The following is a 21,410-nucleotide window of genomic DNA, read 5'->3' as shown; positions in this document are numbered from 1 at the left end:
TAAAATGTATAGGAGGCACTCAAAATTTAGCATATTATTATTGTAATAATTGTTCTTATCAGAATTTTTTAGTTATGATGATATTTTTAAAAATAGAAAAAAAAAAGATATGAGCTCTTTCCTTCTACTTTTTCCTTTTCCTGGATTCTTTAAAACAAAGTCCCCTAATTAATCATAAACCCAGACACACCTCCCCTTGTCTGCCATTCCCTATTGTCCACCAGGGATATTGTGTTGTAAACAGGAGCACTTCCTTCCCTTTCCCTTCTCTAGGATCTGTAGTGGTTAATAGTATCTGATGGTACTTTTCAAAGGTGAAGTGTGGCATACAGAGATATAATTAATTATTTATGGATTATTTCATTTGCAGTTAGTTTTCATTAGCATAGACTGGTTGGACTTGATTAGCTCATGTCCTGAATCTGTACTGTTTTTCCTTCTGCAGTAATAGCCCCACAAATCTTTGAAGCTACCAACTTGGCCATGATTTGGCCAGTGGAGCAACTGTTTGAAGTGAAATTATCTTTAATATTATGCCTATGTAAAGAATCAAGGTTTTATTTGCAGAGTGCAGTGGAATGATCATTGATTTTGGAATCATGAAGATCTGGGTTTAATCCCTGACTCAGCCCCTTTACCAATCAGATAATTTGAGTGTGTTATTTACCTTCATTGAGAAACAAGTTTGTTTTCTGAAAAAATGGGATGAATAACACCCAACTTATATGTTTATGAATTAATGTGATAATGTAGCTATCATTCCTTGTACAGCAGAAAGCACAGAGATTACTCAAAAGTGGTTTCTTTATATTATTATTATTCTTTTTAAATGAAAATAGTATATATTTAAGGTGGACAACAGGCATATTTTATGGACATACATGTAGTGAAATGATTTCTATAGTCAAGCTAATTAACACACCTTCTCACATAGTTAATTTAACTTTTGTATGTAAATGAGAACAGTGTAAATCTGATCTCACCAAATGCCCTATATTTAACAAGGTATCATGCTGTTACATTAGATCATCATACTTATTTATCATTTAACAACTTTGTACCTTTTGATGAACATCACCCCATTTCCCTCATTTCTTTTCCCCTGCTAACCACCTTTCCACACTCAGCTTCTATGTAATCCATGTTTTTAGGTTCCACATTAAGTGAGGTCGTGAAGATTTTTGTCCTTCTGTGCCTGATTTATTTCACTTAGCAGAATGTCCTCATCAAAAGAGTAGTTTCCAACTACACTTGCCCTTCTCCTTTGTCAGTGACATTAGCCATCATTCTGTACTGTCTTATTGAAGTTGAGTTCATAAATTCCTTTTAGAATTTAGTACTAGGATAAATTTTCTCTCAAAAAAGCTATGTACTTTCATTTCTTAGAAAAGTTGTCTTCATCTATTTTCACATTAGATTTGCAGCCATTGTTAAGGAAAACTATACAAACCAGTGTTTTGCTTTGTATCCTAGTTGTAAGAAGCACAGTGTCACATTTACTATTAAATTATTGTACTATTATAAATTACAATTTTTAATATTTAGTAGTACAGTTTGATGTATTATATTATAATGAATGGACTTTCCAGGTGGCTGAGTGGTAAAGAATCTGCCTGCCGATGCAGGAGACCCAAGAGACAAGGGTTCAATCCCTGAGTTGGGAAGATCCTCTGGAGTAGGAAATGGCAACCTGCTCCAGTATTCTTGCCTGGAAAATTCCATGGGCAGAAGAGCCTGGTGGGCTACAATCCATGGGGTCGCAAAGAGTCAGAGATGACTTAATGACTAAGCACACACACACATATCATAATGCATAATGTAATATAGTTGTACTACTATAAATTAAGTTGTTAAGTTATTGTATCAAAGATTTTTGCCTCCTACTCTTTTTCATGTGTTCAATGTATTCATATTCCAATGACCTTATTGGATACTTGGATTTTACTCTACACTCTAATATATATGGATATTCAAATATATTAAGTAAAAATAATACATCAACTCTTCAAATTAACAGCAGAAAATTAACCAAAGTTAAAGTGGAAATGTACTCCCATGTGCTGCTTTGTGTTCAAGCTATTATAAGATTGACTAATTATGATAATTATTTAAATACATTTGAAGCATCTGATTAATTTCTGCATAAAAATGTTTCTTTATGTCCTGCCCCCAGTTTTTTCTGTCAGTTTGTATTGGAATCAGACAGGAAAAGGACGCTGGGACTGTGTGGGTCTGTGTCCCCTTTAGATTACTCTATCCTAGCTGTGTTTATCTGGTTTACTTTTCTAATCATTTGAGGAACTTAAATTGGTCTACTTTTCCTGCATGGCAGACTTAAAACAAAGAGTTTTCTTTGTAGGTTATCTGCTCATCACAGAAAAACAAAAAGCCGTGCTGCATCGGTGGTAATCCTTGATACTGTGGCATGCTGGGAAGTCATTTTCTTTTCTCTGTTCCTCCTCTTTAATTTTTCTTTCATCTGACCTTCATCAACCCTCCAACAATCTCATACTTTGAATTCAAATTCCCCCATAATATAATATAATGTAATATAGTGTATTTAATATTGTTGTTGTTGTTGTTCAGTCTTCCAGTCGTGTCCAACTCTTTGTGATCCCATGGACTGCAGCATGCCAGGCCTCCCTGTCCTTCACCATCTCCTATATTTATTTATTTTGGAGTCATATTTCTCAGGGATAAGTGTTTGATGTGCCAGATATATAAAGACTTCATTGCACTAGAGACTTCTGATAGCTCAGAGCAGAAGATTCAGAACACGAGGTTTGTTAAACACAAGGGAAAATTTACCAAGTGTCTACTCTGTTCCGGACTTAAAGAACCCGCCTGCAGATGTAGAAGACAAGGGACACAGGTTCAATCCCTTGGTCAGGAAGATCCCCAAGAGAAGGGCATGTCAACCCACTCCAGTATTCTTGTCTGGAGAATCCCATAGACAGAGGAGCTTGGCAGTCTACAATCCATAGGGTCGCGAAAAGTCAAACATGACTGAAGAGACAGCATACACACTACTCTTGTTCCACACAATATGCCTAGATGGGTGGGAAATGGAGATAAAACATTTGTTGCTGAATTTACTGCCTGGCATATAACTGTAATGTGATCATGAAATGCAAAAATTTAGAGAAAATGATACAAATGAGTTCAGAGAAGGAGTCTATCAGGGAAGACAACGTGTGTGGCCTTCGTATTGAAAGAACAATCTTCTGGCAGACGAGACAGCAGGCACACAGCTGCTGGGCAGTAAAGCCAAAGCAGGTTAGGGAAGCGGTGAGTAATGCAGCTTGCCTGAACCCACAGTACATGGCAGGAGGCTTGGGAGATAAGATCTGGGGATCTGGGGGGAGGTTTGAGGAGAGGGAAGAGATGGGACCTTGAATTTTAGATTTTATGTCTAATACCATTTTAATTATGTCATTTCCTCTCTCCTAAACTTATACTGGCTCCTTCTTGCCTGATAAATACAGGAAGAGCCAGCAGCAGTAGTAAGTGATTATATAGCAGTAGGATGAAAGAGAAAGACAAGCTCCAGCCACAGAATTTAAAGACCAATAAAGTGGTCCAGGTTCTGTGTCCTAACATGTCAAACAAGGTTATCAATCCAAGAAAAGTTCGCTCAACTGAATATTTACTAAGGGCCTAGTTAAGATCCTGAGTCTCCTTGCCTTCTCCTGACTGCCATCATTTTTTAAATCTTAGGATGACTCCATAGTTACAGATTCTGAGTTCTCACAGAAGTACATGTGAAACAGGTAACGTTTGGCTATTGTGTTCAGGGATTGAACTGGAAATTCAGTGGCTTAATATTCCAATGAACCAGTTGTGTCACCAGGAGCCTAGGACTACTTGCTTGACCTTTTAAGATGTTTCACATTATGGGGGTAATTCCTCCCAGGACAGTTGTTAAGAGAGCTTGTAAAACATTATTACATACCACTCATCTCTGACTAGATATTTAGAATGAGTACTCAAAAAATTCTAAATGGTTGTTTGAAGCGTTTATCTCTGAGATATAGATAGTGATGCATATGACTGGTACAGTTCTTTTAGATTCATTTGAATGTCTTGCTCTTCATAAGAACCAGGCAGTTCTCTGAGTTACAAATATGCCTAAACAAGATGATCAAAATTCACTTACGGGTTCCTGAAGATGGGAACAAAATGAAATTCTATTCAGAACGTCCTTCTCTTATCATTCAAGAGGTGGATCTCCATGGTATAAGCATTGTATTTATAAGATTGACATAAGAATCTCCAGAACTTTAACATAGGGAGTAGAGACACCACTACACCTTCAATGTTAATATTAAAAGTTTGCTTTATAAAAGGTTTATCAACCCAAGAACTCACAAGAGAAAAGTTACAGGTACTGAAATGGATTGGCTAGTCAAGAAGGCAGATCTGGATGTGACTAAGAGTGTGTTTCCTCCCTTTCTCCCACACCTGCTTGCAGAACTTTCTGTGGCTCTCTCTCTGCTTCCTCTCCAAGAAGCCCTGGTGAAGTCTGAGGACCCCAACAACTGAGTGCTAGTGGAGGGCAATCACCTACATGATCTTCATTCTTCTAGTCTGTTGAATATTGATAGACATTGTTGTCAAGACAAGCCCTGATGTGGTTTAATGATTTCCTGTCTCACAAGTTAGTTTTGGCCCTCATCCTGCCTGGCTCCTGAGTTAATCAAAGTGACAATCCAGGTGGGAAATTCTTTACAAATTTTGAAGGTTCTGTGTGGGTGGAGGGCAACATTACTTCTAATGAATAATTCACGGGTAATTAGTGCCCAAAAGAAAGTTTTTTCTCCTGTTGGTTATTAGCATCCATGTTAAATTCCCTGTGACTTGTAAATAGTTGAATGCTTTGATCCTACTGGAAATATTGGTCCCTTGTTTTCCATTTGAACTGTCCCCACCTTCAGTACAAGGAAGGTGGGGATGATGTATAGGGTAGCTGCTGAGGGATTCTCATTTTTCGAAGCTTGCCCTTATGACGGGTGTGATGGCGAGGAGGACAGGAGTAGGCAGACATTGGAATGATAAGCTTCTAAACCAAGCCTCTACTCTCAATGGCACTAATCAGAATTTGTACTTACTTTTTGTGTCTTTCCCCCCTCCCCATTCCCTCACCTCCCCCACCGCTATAATTCTAAACTTTGTGAAGTCAGGGACCTTCTACATTGTTCATCATTATACACCCAATGCCTCCCCCATACACCATAAATTATTTGTTTAATAATTACATAAATTGGTCTTGAATACTGAAAATCTAATTTCATCACTTCAGTGATTAAGAATTCTTCACGGACTCCTCCAAGATGTGCAGATAAAATAAATCCAGAATCACTGCTTTTGCACTTAAAAAAAGTAAGTCATCTGGTTACTTTAGGTTATTTTCCTATGTAGTATCTCACTGTTTCCTCTGCCCTCTCTCTGAAAGGAGGGGATGTTTTAATCATAATAAATGACTTACATTTAATCACATGTCATATTTGTTCACCTCTTTCCTCATAACCAGCAAAAATCAGTGCAGGAATCACGAGTTCCAGAAAGCTTTTCCCAACTCCATCCCTGGTCGTGGTTGGAGGTTGGGGTACTTCATGTTATTGGATTACAGGTTTTCTGTTTCATTGTCTATCTCTATTCAAGTCATAAAACTCCCTCAAGTAAGAGGACTGTGATGGATAATTTTATATAGCCAGGCTATGGTGCCCAATGTTTGGTCAAACATCAGATTAGATGTCACTGTGAAGGTGTTTTTAGGTATGATTGGCATTTAAATCAGCAGACTTAGAGTAAAGCAAATTACCCTTCAAAACATGACTGGGCCTCCTCCAATAGTTGAGACCTTCAGTTCAGTCACTCAGTCGTGTCCGACTCCTTGCGACCCCATGGACTTCAGTATGCCAGGCTTCCCTGTCCATCACCAACTCCCGGAGCCTGCTCAAATTCATGTCCATCGTGTCAGTGATACCTTGAGACCTTAAGAGCATCTAGACAGAGGGTTCCCAAAGAGAATTCTCAAAAAGGAGGAATTCTCAAGACCATAACATAGAAACACTATGTCAGTTTCCAGCCTGTCCACCAGAACCCAGACTCAAGACTACAACATCAGCTCTTGTCTGAATTTCCAGTCCTCAGGCCTACCCTGAGGATTTCAGCCCTGCCAGCCCCCGTCATGTGAGACAAGTCTTAAAAATCTCCCTCTTTTTCTCTCTGCTTCTCCTCTCTCTCTCCCCGCTCTCTCTATGTCTGTTTTTCTATACACATACACATCTTCTGTTGGTTCTGTTTCTCTGGAGAACCTTCACTATTCCAGAAGCTTTCTAGTTTAACTCTTGTTTTTAGAACACAGCACAATAAGTAAATGAAAAATTAAATCTAGCTTGAAATCCCCCTCCCTTAACAGAGGAGAACTTTGCAGTGCAGAGATGTCCATTTAGTCCTGTTGAGGCCAACTAAACAGGTCCCTAGCACATCCCTGAGCACCCCCTCCCCTGTCCCCTGGTAACTTGGTCATCTGACACATAATAAAAAAATAATGAGGAAAATACACATTTTATGAACCTACTTAATTTTGTTGAATGCCAGGAAATGCATTACAGAGATTCCAACCAGCACCACGTGCCCTGTGAGTCAGAGTAGCTGAGTTGGAGCCTCATCGCCCCTCAGAAGGGGACATCAGGATCAGCCTCTCTTCTGGAATACTTAAAACTTCATGCCTTTCTCTCTACATCCCATCTCACCCCTTTTTGTTTGTGTTTTGATTTTTGAATGACTAATGAGTCACTGGAAATGACCTCTCCACACCAGCTGCTTTGGCCTGCCTATCACTCAGCATCTGTTCCAAACAAAACCTCAGCAATCTTCAGGGGAGTAAGTAAGCACAAGATCAGAGTTCCAGGGGAGAGTTTATAGCCTCAGGCTATCTTCCAGGTATTTGCTGGACTCCTGAGTTTATGCTAGGAAAAGCCAGGTCATTCCCAGTAAGCAGGACAGAGAGTAGGTACCCATTATTTACTGAAAACCCCTGAGGATGAAATGCATATCAAAAGAGTTCTCACCCACAGGCTGTCTGTCACCAACTCCCTCTTCCTTGGTGTCCTGTCTCTGGGTATTATCCTCCTCCATCAGGATCTTCTGCTGAGTCTCCAAGGATAAACTAGGATCAATGCCAGCCTGTGCACAGCAAGAAAAGAAAGGTACCATGAGCAGGAAGCTAGAAGCTGAGGCAACCTCTGAAAACTGAAGGTCAGCAGAGCTAACATCTGGGGAACACTAACAGCTGTTGAAATTGAAAAGCAGATATCCTGCATCATCCTATATTCACTCTGCTGACTATCCTTCAGAATGACAAAACCTAAACACCATCACCACTAACCAACACCAACAGAAGCATACATGTGGCTAGAATAATGACAGATTAAAAAAAAAAAAAAAAAGGATGCTGGTGAACAAGTGATGTGCAATATTTAGACCAAGAGACACAGTCTTTCAGCATAGTTTCTTCTTGCCACTTATTATTGCTTATTTTCTATTTTTCATCCCATGCTTATTAGTTACCAGCCATCATCCTGTTAGTTACTTTGTCTTTATTATATCTTTTAATTTCCACAAAATCTCATATTATAGAAAAGGAAACCAATGCCCTTGTTCTTAAGAGCTCCCCACAGAGCTCCTGAGTTTATGACAGGGTTCCCACAGCTCTCATTATGTCCAGTTTTCTCTGCAGAACTCAGGGTTGCCTCAGTAGATGGTGTGGTCCCCCCATCATGTTAGAGCTCCCATTTGTTTTGCATAATATTTCTTGCTTGATTTTCACAATAACTGTAAGGTATGGAGTAAGAAGGGAAATTCAGTTTCAGACATGTTGAATTGGGGTATATCTGTAGATAATTCAAGTGAAGTGCAGGATAGAGATAATGGCCATAGCTGGAGATGTATATTTAGAGGATGCAGATCTTAAGAAGTTTTGCTTTTCCTTAAAATGGGAGAAAGAAAGCTAAGCTGGTTCATAGGCTGAGGGAAAATAGACAGGGAAATGGTAAAGATCTAGGAGGCAGGAGATTAAATGATGGAGCAGGTTCCTGGAGAAGAGAAGGGGGATGAGATCATCTTACAGTTGGAGGGTTGGCCTTGACAAAGAGATATATTCTTCATTTCAGGAGAATGGATAAAGGAAACATGATGAGGATAGATACCCACATAATTCAAAAGCTGTGTGGCAGAAAGAGTGAAAAGGACAGGATTTTTAGATACGGAGGGCCTCACTCTTGTCAATGAAATACTATGCTAACTCTTCCACTGAAAGTCTACCAACTGGAATATTTTTGTAGGAGTTAAATGCTGAAATACAAACTTCCATAAGTTACATTAGAAAGATGCTTGAAAAACTTTTGGGCTACAAATAATACCAAGAAAGAAGACAAACCACAGAATGGGAGAAAATGTATACAAATCATGTATCTAACAAGTGACTTGTATCTAGAATAAATAAAAAAAAAAAAACCTTAAAATTCAACATGGTCATAAGATCTGAATCGATATCTCTCCAAAGAAGATAAACACATGGCCAATAAACATATGAAAAGATGCTGAGCATTATTAATTATTAGGGGAAAGCGCATCAATCCCACAACTTGATACCACTTCACACCCATTGGGATGGCTATAATGAGAAAGACAGATACTAACACATGTTGGAAAGGATAAGGTGCCTGTGGGTATGTACAAAGCCACTTTGGAAAACAGTCCCTCAGTTCTTCAAAAGGTTAAAAACAGAGCTGCAATAAGACCCAGCAATGCCACTCGTAAGCATATACCCCAAAGAAATGAAAACATGTTCACACATAACTTGAATACAAATGTTCCTATCATCACTGTTCAGAATAGCCAAAAGGTAGAAACAGCTCAGATGACCTTCAAATATTTGTAGCATCACTGTTCATAATAGCCAAAAAGTAGAAACAACTCAGTTGTCCTTCAGCTAGTGAATGGATAAATACAACTGTGGTTTATCCGTACAAAGAAATATTATTTGGCCCTATAAAGGAATTATGGAGAAGGAAATGGCAATCCACTCCAGTATGCTTCCCTGGAAAATTCCATGGGCAGGGGAGCCTGGTGGGCTTCAGTCCATGGGGTCACAAAGAGTCAGACACGACTGAGCACACAGTACAGTATAAAGGAATGAAGTACTGACACATGCTCCAACATGGATGAAACTTGTATACAATATACTAATTGAAAAAAGCCACTCGCCAAGTATCACATACTGTATGGTTCCATTTATAGGAAATGTCCAGAATATGCAAGGCTGTAGAGATGCAAAGTAGATTGGTGGTTGCCTAGAGCTGGTTGTGAGGAGTGAAGGAGGGGTAAGGAGTGATTGCTAATGAGCAGGGGGTTCTTTTGGGGATTGATGAAAATGTTCTAAAATTAGATTGTGGACAACTTTATGAAAGTATTTTTAAAAATACAGAATTCTACAACTTAAATGGATGAATTGTATGATTATGGGGATTATATCTCAGTAAGCTTTTTAAATAAAAAAGAAAAGTTGAGATCTGAGGAGAAGATTATTGACAGAGGCAAGACTGAAGAACACTGCTGAAGACCAGATAATAATAACAGCAATTATCATAGGGATTCACATGCCAGGCACTGTGCTTGGTGATTTTCCTGCATCATTTCCTTTAATTTTCACCACAAACACATATATATCAGATCTTTCCCCCTCATTCTACAGGCTATACAATTAAAGCTCAGAAAACATGTGGAGGTCAATAGCAAGAGACGAGACAAAATGTAGCCCAGGTATGCGTCAGTCTAGAGTCTGTTTCTTAACACCTGTGCCATGCTGTCTTCCCAAGTTTTGCTTTTCTATTTAGCTTCAACTTCATTTGTTGTTGTTGCTGAGTCACTTCAGTCGTGTCTGACTCTGTGCGACCCCACAGACTGCAGCCTACTCCGTCCATGGGACTCTCCAGGCAAGAACACTGGAGTGGGTTGCCATTTCCTTCTCCAATGCATGAAAGTGGAAAGTGAAAGTGAAGTCGCTCAGTCGTGTCTGACTCTCAGCGATCCCATGGACTGCAGCCTACCAGGCTCTTCCATCCATGGGATTTTCCAGGCAAGAGTACTGGAGTCGGTTGCCATTGCCTTCTCCTTCAACTTCATAGGTTCAGCTAAATGTCAATGTCTTTAAGTCAAACTTTTCCCCCCCTTCACTCCCACAATTTTGTGTCCACTGTCATCTCTACAATGTTAATAAAGAGACGCACTCTCCTTACCTCCTCCACACTCAGTAGTCCTAGAAGCACAGTCACTGGCCTCTCTGTATGGAGTGATTTCTCCAAGTTCAGAACACTGACTAAAAGTGTAGAGATAACACATCTGCCCTTTCTCTTCTGCCTGGAGAGGTTATGGTTGAGAAGAACAAATGCTAATCTTAACTCTTAGATAATGACCACACCTACCCCCTTTCAAGCTGGTTCCCTCAGGTTTTTCCTCACCAATGAACTGCAGATAGACCTAGCAACCAGTAAGGGTTCAAGAAGTTTTATCTTCCTTTTCCATTCTTTGCACAGTCCCTTTACATCCAAACCTCTAGTCTGGAATGGGATGACTATAAAAGAAGAGACAAAATATAAAGGAGACTATATATATATATATATATATATATATATATATGGGAAGCAGCAGAAGACATTTTACCATAAAATGTGTGTGTGTGTGTGTGTGTGTGTGTGAAAGTCACTCAGTTGCATCTGACTCTTTGCTACCCTATGGACTGTAGTCCGCCAGGTTGCTCTGTCCATGGAGTTCTGCAGGCAAGAATGCTCGAGTGGGTTGCCATTTCCTTCCCCAATAAAATAAAATATCCCAATGTTTATGTGGGCTTACATTGTGGCAGACATCGTACTAGTCTTTCTCTTTTTCACTGAAATAACATTGGTTTATAACATGTAAGGTTCATGCATACCACATTATATTCTGACTTCTGTGTACACTGCAGCATGCTCACCCCCAAAAGTCTAGCTTTCATCTGTCATCATAGAGTTGACCCCCTTCCCCTCTGGTAACCATTACTCTGTTTTCTGTATCTACATGTTTGCTCTAGATCCTTCACAGACATCGTTTAGGCCTCACACAAGCCACTGTGGGAGGTCCTCCTAATGGACAGATGAGGAAATAGCAGGTAGAAGAAAAGGAATCATTTCTCTAAGGTCACTCAGTCAGTGAGGGAAGCGACCAGAAACCTTCCAAGGGTCTGTGTGACTCTAGTGCCAGGTCTCTCCATCTCTCTATGACACCACCTTCCACATCCTTTCTGTTATCATCAAACCTGACTTCATGGAGGTTGTTCTAAAAACAGTATAGAGGAACATGATTCTAACACGAAAATATATTTACAAGCAGTCCTGCTTTATTAGACAGAGGACAAGATGGTTGGATGGCATCACTGACTCAATGGACATGAATTTGAGCAAGCTCCGGGAGTTGGTGATGGGCAGGGAAGCCTGGCATGCTGCAGTCCATGGGGTTGCAAACAGTCAGACACAGCTGAGCGACTGAACTGATATTGATGCTTTATCAATGTAAAAATACTAGATTAAACATTTAAAAACACTAAGATTATGTACCATGACCAAGTGGGATTCATTTCTGGAATGCAAGAATAACTCAGTATTAGGAAATCTAGGGCTTCCCTGGTAGCTTAGAAAGTAAAACGTCTGTCTACAATGTGGGAGACCCAGGTTCGATCTCTGGGTTGGGAAGATCCCCTGGAGAAGGAAATGGCAACCCACTCCAGTATTCATGCCTGGAAAGTCCCATGGACCGAGGAGCTTGGTGGGCTACAGTCCATGGGGTAGCAAAGAGTCGGACACGACTGAGTGACTTCACTATTATTATGAACATGACATTATGAACATGTAAAAGTAATAATCACATGATTATTTTTAAGACAAAGAAGAAAAGTTTTCAAAAGATATTTCCTGATAAAAACACTCAAGAAAATAGGAAATGAAGCATATTTCCTAAAGCCACAATTGTGCTTAATGTGGTAATATTAGGGGAATTTCTAGTAAGATTAGAAATGAGTCAGGAGCATCCAGTGTATCTATTACTGTTGGACATAGTCCTGGAGAAATTAGCCAGTAGAATTTAAAGAGAGAAAACAGTAAGAAGTACAGGAATTGGAAAAGTAAAACTATTTTCAGGTAATTTGGTAGTTTACCTAGAGAACCTGAGAACATCAATGATAAGTTAACACAAACAATAAAATGAATGTTCTCTTTTTTTAAATGCTAAAAATAATGTCAATTTAAAAAAAATTTCAGAGATAATTTCAGAATAATTGTAGAAAAACTGCAAGACTAGCACAAAAACATTCTTTCTGGAACCATTTGGGGATAAGTTTTGAATGTGGTATCCTTCTCTCCTGAATCAGACATTCTCCAGATAACCACAACATAAGGATCAAAATCAGGACATTATCATTGACCCTTATTGACACAACTCACAGACTCCAAGTATAATAAATTGTCCCAATAATATTCTTTATAGGCTCTAATTAAGGATCATGTGTTGCATGTAATGGTCGTCTCTTTAGTCTTTTCTTGGTCTGGAAGAGTGCAGCATGGGTGGCCTCCACAGGCTAATTAATTCTCACTCCCACCCCTCTGCACCAGGGGTGATGGAAAAGACAGAAAAGTATCACAAACAAATGCCATCCTGCCAGACATATAAAATGAATAATTGCTTGAGTGGATAAATAGATGCCTTTTATTTTTACTACTATAAAAGTTTTAAAGCAGACTATAAAAATAAAAATATATTAAACCATTTACTCTTTGCTAAATTCTTCCAAGTTAGAATGCTCACAAGAAAAATCCTTCTTGTTTCCAAACTGTCTCAATCTCTCTTAAGTTAGACTGAGCACTACATCTCTGACATCAGCATATTCTCAGGTCTGTTTTTATCTTCAAGTAAATCACAGTTAGAAAGCCAGTTCCTAGACTGATTTTAAACAGGCATACAGAAAACATAACTATCCCTATTGTGTTAGATATGAATTCCGAGTTAAGAAAATATCTAATCTAACCACCTCAAAGTTCTGTTGAGAATTCTTGGAATTCTATTAGATTACCACTAATTCCATAGGGAGTTAGTTTGAATTTCTTTGTAGAGCTTGCAACTACTTTTGTCTAGTTATATTTTTATGATAACCAAATCATTAGCTTTCATCCATTTTGACTGTTGACTATAGGAAGGTTTTTGAAAGCAGAACACATGTACAGGTAACTGCCATGTTATGCTTGCTTGTGAATCCTTGTCCTCATATTTTCTGGGTAACTTAGATATATTATTGGATGTTTCTTATTCCTTCAGTTCAAATAGCTTTCTTTTTTAAAAAAAAAAGCAAATTCTAAATTTCCTTGAGTACCTGAGATCCATGCTTCTTAAAGCTGACTTAATGCAATGTTTATGAATGCTGATTTTCTATTTTCTAGTCATCTCTTTCGGAGAAGGCAATGGCACCCCACTCCAGTACTCTTGCCTGGAAAATCCCATGGACGGAGGAGCCTGGTAGGCTGCAGTCCATGGGGTCGCTGAGGGTCGGACACGACTGAGCGACTTCACTTTCACTTTTCACTTTCATGCATTGGAGAAGGAAATGGCAACCCACTCCAGTGTTCTTGCTGGAGAATCCCAGGGACAGGGGAGCCTGGTGGGCTGCCGTCTATGGGGTCGCACAGAGTCAGACACGACTGAAGCGACTTAGCAGCAGCAGCAGTCATCTCTTTGGTGGCAGACTACCACCCTCCTTTTTTTTGCTACCTTTCTTTATGGGAGCCATTTTTCTCAGAATAGGTTGGGAAAAAAAAAGAGATGGTGATTATGGGAAGGGTCAGTTCTTCTTCTGAGCTGCCTGGAGGGAAAGTGACACCAGAGAGTTTTTTAAAAATACAAATTCCCTAACCCCATTCTAGACTGTCTAATCGGAATCTGTGGAGGTGGATCCATTAATATGTATTTTTAAGCTTACCAAGAGATTTTTCCTTGACTGGCATTGAGAAGTTGTTTTCTACACATTGGTTTAGCAGAATGGTACCTATGAAATCCTAAAAATTGAGAAAATGATGCTGTCTATATCTCCTTAGCAAGCCATGGCTAGTATTGCCATATGCATATAAGGAAAGTCTATTTAATTTTGTTTAACTCAGCATTTCACCAGTTTATTTGCGAATAGAACATACTTCTTTTTCTTAACACAACTCATATTACTATAGCACACTCAAAACACAGACTTTGTGAAATATTGGTATAGAGAATATGACTCACCCTGGCACCCCCTCTTTATTAACAGTCAGCAACTCTTTGATGTTTGGCAACTCAGTAATAAACGTAACCACAGCTATTCATTAGGACTATTACACAAGGTTTCATAAAGCCTTCATGCCCGGTGTTACTCTCTGGTTCTTCCTCTGCTTAATCCTAAACACGACGAAAAACCTGACAATAGTTATGATAACTAATGTACATTGATTGCCGAACTATGTTTTAGTCCAGGCACTTTGTAGGCATTATACCACTCAATCCACAACCCTGTCAGTAGCTTGCATTATTATAACAGAGGTACAGTAGGATGCTGAGGAACAGAGAGATTAAGTGGCCAAACCTAAGAAAATACACAGTTAAAAAGTGGTGATGCATGTATTACCAACATTAAAGCTGACTCAGATTTAAAGCCTATTGCATTAACCACTCAGTATTTTGCTTGAGCTTTAGTCATTGGTCTTCCTCTACATGCTCCTCCTTTAACGGTCTCATTCAACCAAAGCTTGACCTTGGTCTAAGCTCTCTCCCTAAATTGCTCTCTCTTCCGAGCCACAGACCCGCTTTCCCAACTGCTTGTTAGACATTTCAGTGAGGAGCTATGGTTGGATTCTTAAATTCGACTTATTTCTAACAGAATCTCATCTTTCCCCTCCAAACTCATCCCGCCTTATGTGTCTTCTCTTCCCATTCATGCATGTCTTCATGTGACTCACATGAACACCTACTATGTGTTTGTACTGTGCTCTGTTGAGGATACACATAAAAATGAACAGGACTCTGGTTCTTACTCCTAGTGTCTAGCACTCCATAACTTTAGTGAATGTATGTTCCATCATGTTCTTTCTCTTTCTCTGTTATGTCCTGTAATCTCCAGGGGCTAATATTTTATTCTCTAAATTATTTTAAAATTATATTCAGTTGAAGGGGAATTTGACTGTCCTGGATTGTCTTCCTATGACAGGTTGCTGGCACATCCATAGGTGCTGTGGCAGGCTGTATTGTAAGGAGGGCAGCACCATCCCACATGTTCTTCTTGCAACTGATGTCAGTGGTCCTTATCATGAGGTGGGGTCTACATTTCCTCCCTTTGGATCTGTGTGGGTCTATAGCTTCAGTGGAAGTGATACTAAGTGATACTTTTCAAGGCTGAGTTCTAACAGGCAAAACAGCTTCAGCCTGGCTGTTTGGGGATGTTTATGCTAGGAACCCAGGCCCCAAGCCAGAAAGACTACCCAGAAGGTATTCCAGGTGACAGTTCTAACCAAGGACCCAGCTGACAGCTAGCACCAGCCTCCAAACTAGGGGGTAAGCAAACCTTCAGATGTTTCCTATTCCTGGCCTTCAATCTTACTCTAGCTTTTGATGAGTGTAGCAGAGACAAGCTGTCCCCTCTGAGCCTTACCTGAACTGCAGATTTGTGAACAACACAAATACTGTCATCGTTGTAAGCCACTGAGTTTTGAGGTGGCTTGTTAGGTAGCAAGAGATCACCAGAACCGATACCTATCTTTGTGTCAATCAGCTATTGCCTGACACCAGTTCCCTGGCACAAATCTCAATGCCTGGAAGGAGTTGTTGCCAGGGAGGCAGGCATCATGATTAAATGTCAATTATGTTCCATTCTTTTTAAATGTTAAATCCTTTTTAACACATAGTAAAGTGTTTTACATGGAAAGTACATCAAATAAACATTTACTGAGTTGAATTGAAATATAGTGTGATAGTAAAAACACGCATTTTGCTGTCAGATGTACTAAATTTCAAATCATCACTTTAGATGCCACAGCTTTGGAGTAGAGAGTAAATTGCCTCCCTAATCTGTCACTTTCCCTTCTGAAACTGATGTGAGTTTTAAAATACTTCAGGCATGTGAAGCACCTAAGAGTGTGTGGTTCATGGTAGATCTCTTCTTCAATCCCTACCTCACTCTCAAATTTTTAAATAGGAGACATAAGGATAAAATGAGAAAAACTGAAACCTGATTATGAAGGATCCTGAATATATGGTTAAGGTCCAATTTTTAGACAATGGGGATTCATGGAAGATTATAGGGATGTGATATGCATAAGATAATTTATGAAGATTCAGTTCAGTTCAGTCGCTCAGTCATGTCCAACTCTTTGCGACCCCATGAATCACAGCATGCCAGGCCTCCCTGTCCATCACCAACTCCCGGAGTTTACCCAAACTCATGTCCATCGAGTCGGTGATGCCATCCAGCCATCTCATCCTCTGTCATCCCCTTCTCCTCCTGCCCCCAATCCCTCCCAGCATCAGGGTCTTTTCCAATGAGTCAGCCCTTTGCATGAGGTGGCCAAAGTACTGGAGTTTCAGCTTCAGCATCAGTGCTTCCAATGAACACCCAGGACTGATCTCCTTTAGGATGGACTGGTTGGATCTCCTTGCAGTCCAAGGGACTCTCAAGAGTCTTCTCCAACACCACAGTTCAAAAGCATCAATTCTTCAGCGCTCAGCTTTCTTCACAGTCCAACTCTCACATCCATACATGGCCACTGGAAAAACCATAGCCTTGACTAGATGGAACTTTGTTGGAAAAGTAATGTCTCTGCTTTTTAATATGCTATCTGGGTTGGTCATAACTTTCCTTCCAAGGAGTAAGCGTCTTTTAATTTCATGGCTGGATTAATAAAGCTTTAATGTGTAGAATGAGAGACCGGATAGAGAAAAATCAGTTAGGAAGTTAAAGTCAATGTCTAAGCGTGTTAGGGTCTAAATATTATCTAAAAAATGCCATCAGGGTGATATCAGGTCTGGATTGAATGGCAGAATGATATTACAAAAGAAGTTTCTGTAGACTTTGAGTTGGCATCTACAAAGATGTATAAAGGACTAGAGAAGTCCAAAATTAACTGCAATAATGTGACAGCATCTATTAAAAATTGTTCACATAGGGCATTCTATGATCCACCAATGTCACTCCCCAAAATCTGTCTTATAGAGAAGAGATAGCAAAAGTACTTAAAGTTATATGTGCCAAGATATTTACTGCAGCCTTGTTTGTGGTAAGACAACATTGAAAAACTGAAATCACCATCAGTCAGATAATGGTTAAGTAAACTATGGTATGTCTATGCAATGGAATCATATGAGAATGAGTAAATCTAAGGAAATGGACTGCAGCTATGAAATTAAAAGATGCTTGCTCCTTGGAAGAAAAGCTATGACCAACTTAGACAGCATATCAAAAAGCAGAGACATTACTTTGCCAACAAAGGTCTGTCTAGTCAAAGCTATGGTTTTTCCAGTAGTCATATATGGATGTGAGAGTTGGACCATAAAGAAAGCTGAGCACCAAAGAATTGCAAGGAGATCCAACCAGTCCATCCTAAAGGCAACCAGTCCTGAATATTCATTGGAATATTCAGCTAAAGCTGAAACTCCAATACTTTGGCCACCTGATGCAAAGAGCTGAGTCATTTGAAAAGACCCTGATGCTGGGAAAGATTGAAGGTGGGAAGAGAAGGGGATGACAGAGGACGAGATGGTTGGATGGCATCACGGACTCAATGGACATGAGTTTGAGTAAACTCTGGGAATTGGTGGTGGACAGAGAGGTCTGGCATGCTGCAATCCATGGGGTCTCAAAGAGTCAGACACAACTGAGTGACTGAACTGAAGTGAACTGAACATTTTAAGTGAAAAGAGAAAATTATAAACCAATGTGCATAATGTCATCTTTTGTCAAAAGCACAAGAAAAGCCTTCAGAAAAAAAAAAAAAGACTGAATTAAAGGCTATCTAGAAAGAATTTATGTAAATTTTTCCAGAGTTGCTGATCATTTATTACATTTTATTAATAAGATGCATGTCATAAGTAATAAATGTGAAAATTAAAAAAACATGAAAAGAAAGACTAAAATCCATGTTGTTTTCCTCTAGGGACTGGGAATGGAAGGGCAATGGGTGGAGTGATCTTAAAATATTTGAATAATTTGCATAGTTTTATGTTTTGTTTTGTTTTGTTTTTCTTTAATAAAAGCATGAAAACATTTTAAGTTTGCAAATTTCATACCAATCCAAGCAAAGAGTACCATTAGCAGAAACAGTTTAAGATTTGGGGAAAAGATGATGATTCCATATAGATTAATGTGTATTTGGTATAAAGAGCTAAATGGTGGTGGGAGTTGTGGTAGCTGTTGACAGCAGTGGTCAAATAGTGCATGGGTAAGACTTCTAGGTCCTGGCTCTGGTAGGGCCTGGTAAGGAATGTAGTCCATCTGGGCAGGGCTCACAGCTAAGACTTAGAGTCAGAGGCTAGCCTCCTAAGTCAGTATCATGGAAAACACCACAGATCTCTGTTTCTGCCTCTCCCAGGATTGGAGGGAATAATTCTGCCCAACACAGCCTGTTCATGCTCTCTATGAGATGCCCTAATAATTAACCTTGGGCCTTCTAACCTAATATGAATGTTGGTAGGTAATACATCTTACTGGTGAATTAGTCTTTATGAAATTATCTATCGTCACCTTAAACTTAATTATGTTTTTATCCCAGGGTACATCTATAGCTACATTTATGCCTGTATTTCTATCAATATTTACAACATCTATATTATCTATGTATCTGGCTAGATGGATAGATAAATAAATACAGATACCTCTACCTGCATATTCTCATGTCTCATATGAAATAATCAACATTTATTCAAATTTATTTTTGAATGATACCAGGTATTAGATCCTATTAAATATAGGTGGGTGGTGGTTGTGGTTTAGTCGCCAAGTTGTGTCCAACTCTTGTGACTCCATAGACCGTAGCTCGCCAGGCTCCTCTGTCTATGGGATTTCCCAGGCAAGAATATTGGAGTGGGTTGCCATTTACTTCTCCAGGGGATCTTCTCGACCCAGGGATCAAACTCACCTCTCTTGCATGCAGGCAGATTGTTACCACTGAGCCACCAGGGAAGCCCAAATATAGAGTAAATATACTATAAAAATGGAGCATTACATGGGATATTACAGTGGTATGTTATAGAGGCGGGGTTTTATTACAGGATTACTGACTGCTTCTCCAGATGGACTTAAAATGATGATTCTAAGAAAAGATCCCCTTTTGGTTTATCAACCCCAGAAATGTGCTTGCCACTTCTCCTGGGAATATCCCGTTTTTCTTCATGCATTCAAAATGATTTGGGCCAAAAAAAAATACTATGTATTTTATTAAGTGAATATTATTATAAAAGCCCAATAATGACTTTTTTTTAGCACATGAAATCCTCTTTTAAAATCTGTCTAATATTTAATAAACCTTCTGTTCAGTTCAGTTCAGTTGCTCAGTCATGTCTGACTCTTTGCAACCCCATGGACTGCAACACTCCAGGCTTCCCTGTCTATCACCAACTCCCAGAATTTACCCGAATTCTTGTCCATTGAGTCCGTGATGCCATCCAACCATCTCATCCTCTGTCATCCCCTTCTCCTCCTGCCCTCAATCTTTCCCATCATCAGGGTCTTTTCAAATGAGTCAGCTTTTCGCATCAGGTGGCCAAAGGATTGGAGTTTCAGCTTCAACATCAGTCCTTCCAATGAACATCCAGGACTGATCTCCTTTAGGATGGACTGGTTGGATCTCCTTGCAGTCCAAGGGACTCTCAAGAGTCTTCTCCAACACCACAGTTCAAAAGCATCAATTCTTCGGTGCTCAGCTTTCTTTATAGTCCAATTCTCACATCTGTACATGACTACTGGAGAAACCATAGCCTTGACTAGATGGACCTTTGTTGGCAAAGTAATGTCTCTGCTTTTTAATATGCTGTCTAGGTTGGTCATAGCTTTCCTTCCAAGGAATAAGCGTCTTTTAATTGCATGGTTGCAATCACCACCTGCAGTGATTTTGGAGCCCCCAAAACTCAAGTTAGCCACTGTTTCCACTGTTTCCCCATCTATTTGCCATGAAGTGATGGGGCTGGATGTCATGATCTTTGTTTTCTGAATGTTGAGCTTTAAGCCAACTTTTTCACTCTCCTCTTTCACTTTCATCAAGAGGCTCTTTAGCTCTTCTTCACTTTCTGCCATAAGGGTAGTGTCATCTGCATATCTGAGGTTATTGATATTTCTCCCGGCAATTTTGATTCCAGCTTGTGCTTCATTTAGCCCAGCGTTTCTCAGTAGGGTAATTGTTCAATAAGGCATTAAATTTTTTTTAAATGCATATGCAAAGTAATTTGAAGTCCCTACAAGATTTGTGAATCTACTGTCGATTGTTTCCTTTTATTTATTCTATCTTCTGTAGATTCTGAATATACAGATTAAAAAAAAAACATGTCATGATGCCTTTCTATTCATTTCTTCTTTACAAATCTAAGAAAAAAGTCATAGAAACATAATTGTTACCTAAGATCCCATAGCACTTCATGCAGACAATGGTACACTCTTGGATGTATTGCTCCTATTTTCTATTTTCCTTATTCATGTTTAGAAACAAAATATTTATACATACCCCAAAGTTTTAAATTTTCCCTGCTTGTCTTCATGCAATGTATGTTGCCAAGCTATTCCAAAGGGAACATGGCAATTTCTTTTACGAATTACTTTGTGTTCCTGCTATTAATCTAATAGAGATATAGAAGTGGGAGAAAGAGAAAAGGCTGCTTTTCTGGCAATAAGGAACAATTCTGAGGCCATGGATGCCAGTTCCAAATTCCAAATTTCTTCATACGGTGTGGCTAAACAATTGAAGTTGAGAGTAGACTCTGAATCTATATCTCTTAGGAATTAGAATCATATCCAATCCCTTTTTCTTCTGACTAGTCTGCCAGTTAGTGATAAGAAGATGTAAAACAAATGAGATGAAAACAAGACAGAATTAAAAAAAAAAAAAACTATTGTGAGTTTAAGAACTTGTAAAATATTATGGGTAATCTTCTAGAAAGTAGTTAAATAAAAAAACAAATACAATTCTTAGAAATATAGGATATCAACATTTTTTTAAACCAAAAAAAAGTGGAATATCCAGGAAGATAAGATAGGAGGGGTAAGTTTGATGCCTTCATGCCAAGAGGCAAAGTCGTTTATTCTTTAGTCTGAGTTGTTT

The 21,410-nt window shown here is 39.2% G+C and overlaps 1 protein-coding gene across 5 annotated transcripts in view; it reads right to left on the bottom strand.

Annotated features, from left to right (window-relative positions):
- Nucleotides 1-21,410, bottom strand: part of PHLDB2 (pleckstrin homology like domain family B member 2) — a 198,862-nt gene that overhangs the window by 113,852 nt on the left and 63,600 nt on the right. For 3 of the 5 annotated variants that reach the window (XM_019978192.2, XM_019978254.2, XM_070787601.1), the window contains exon 2: nucleotides 7,077-7,191. In XM_019978192.2, coding sequence (XP_019833751.2) covers nucleotides 7,077-7,143 — 67 coding nt within the window. In that variant the 5' untranslated portion in view covers nucleotides 7,144-7,191. Of the gene's footprint in view, nucleotides 1-5,821; nucleotides 6,006-7,076; nucleotides 7,192-21,410 lie in introns of those variants that run through there. The other 2 variants (XM_070787611.1, XM_070787604.1) reach the window with 2 other exon arrangements.

Source organism: Bos indicus, chromosome 1, assembly GCF_029378745.1.
Source record: "Bos indicus isolate NIAB-ARS_2022 breed Sahiwal x Tharparkar chromosome 1, NIAB-ARS_B.indTharparkar_mat_pri_1.0, whole genome shotgun sequence".
NCBI classification, from domain to species: domain Eukaryota; kingdom Metazoa; phylum Chordata; class Mammalia; order Artiodactyla; family Bovidae; genus Bos; species Bos indicus.
The sequence above is the reverse complement of the archived record's forward strand: the minus strand, read 5'-3'. Positions and strand labels throughout refer to the sequence as shown.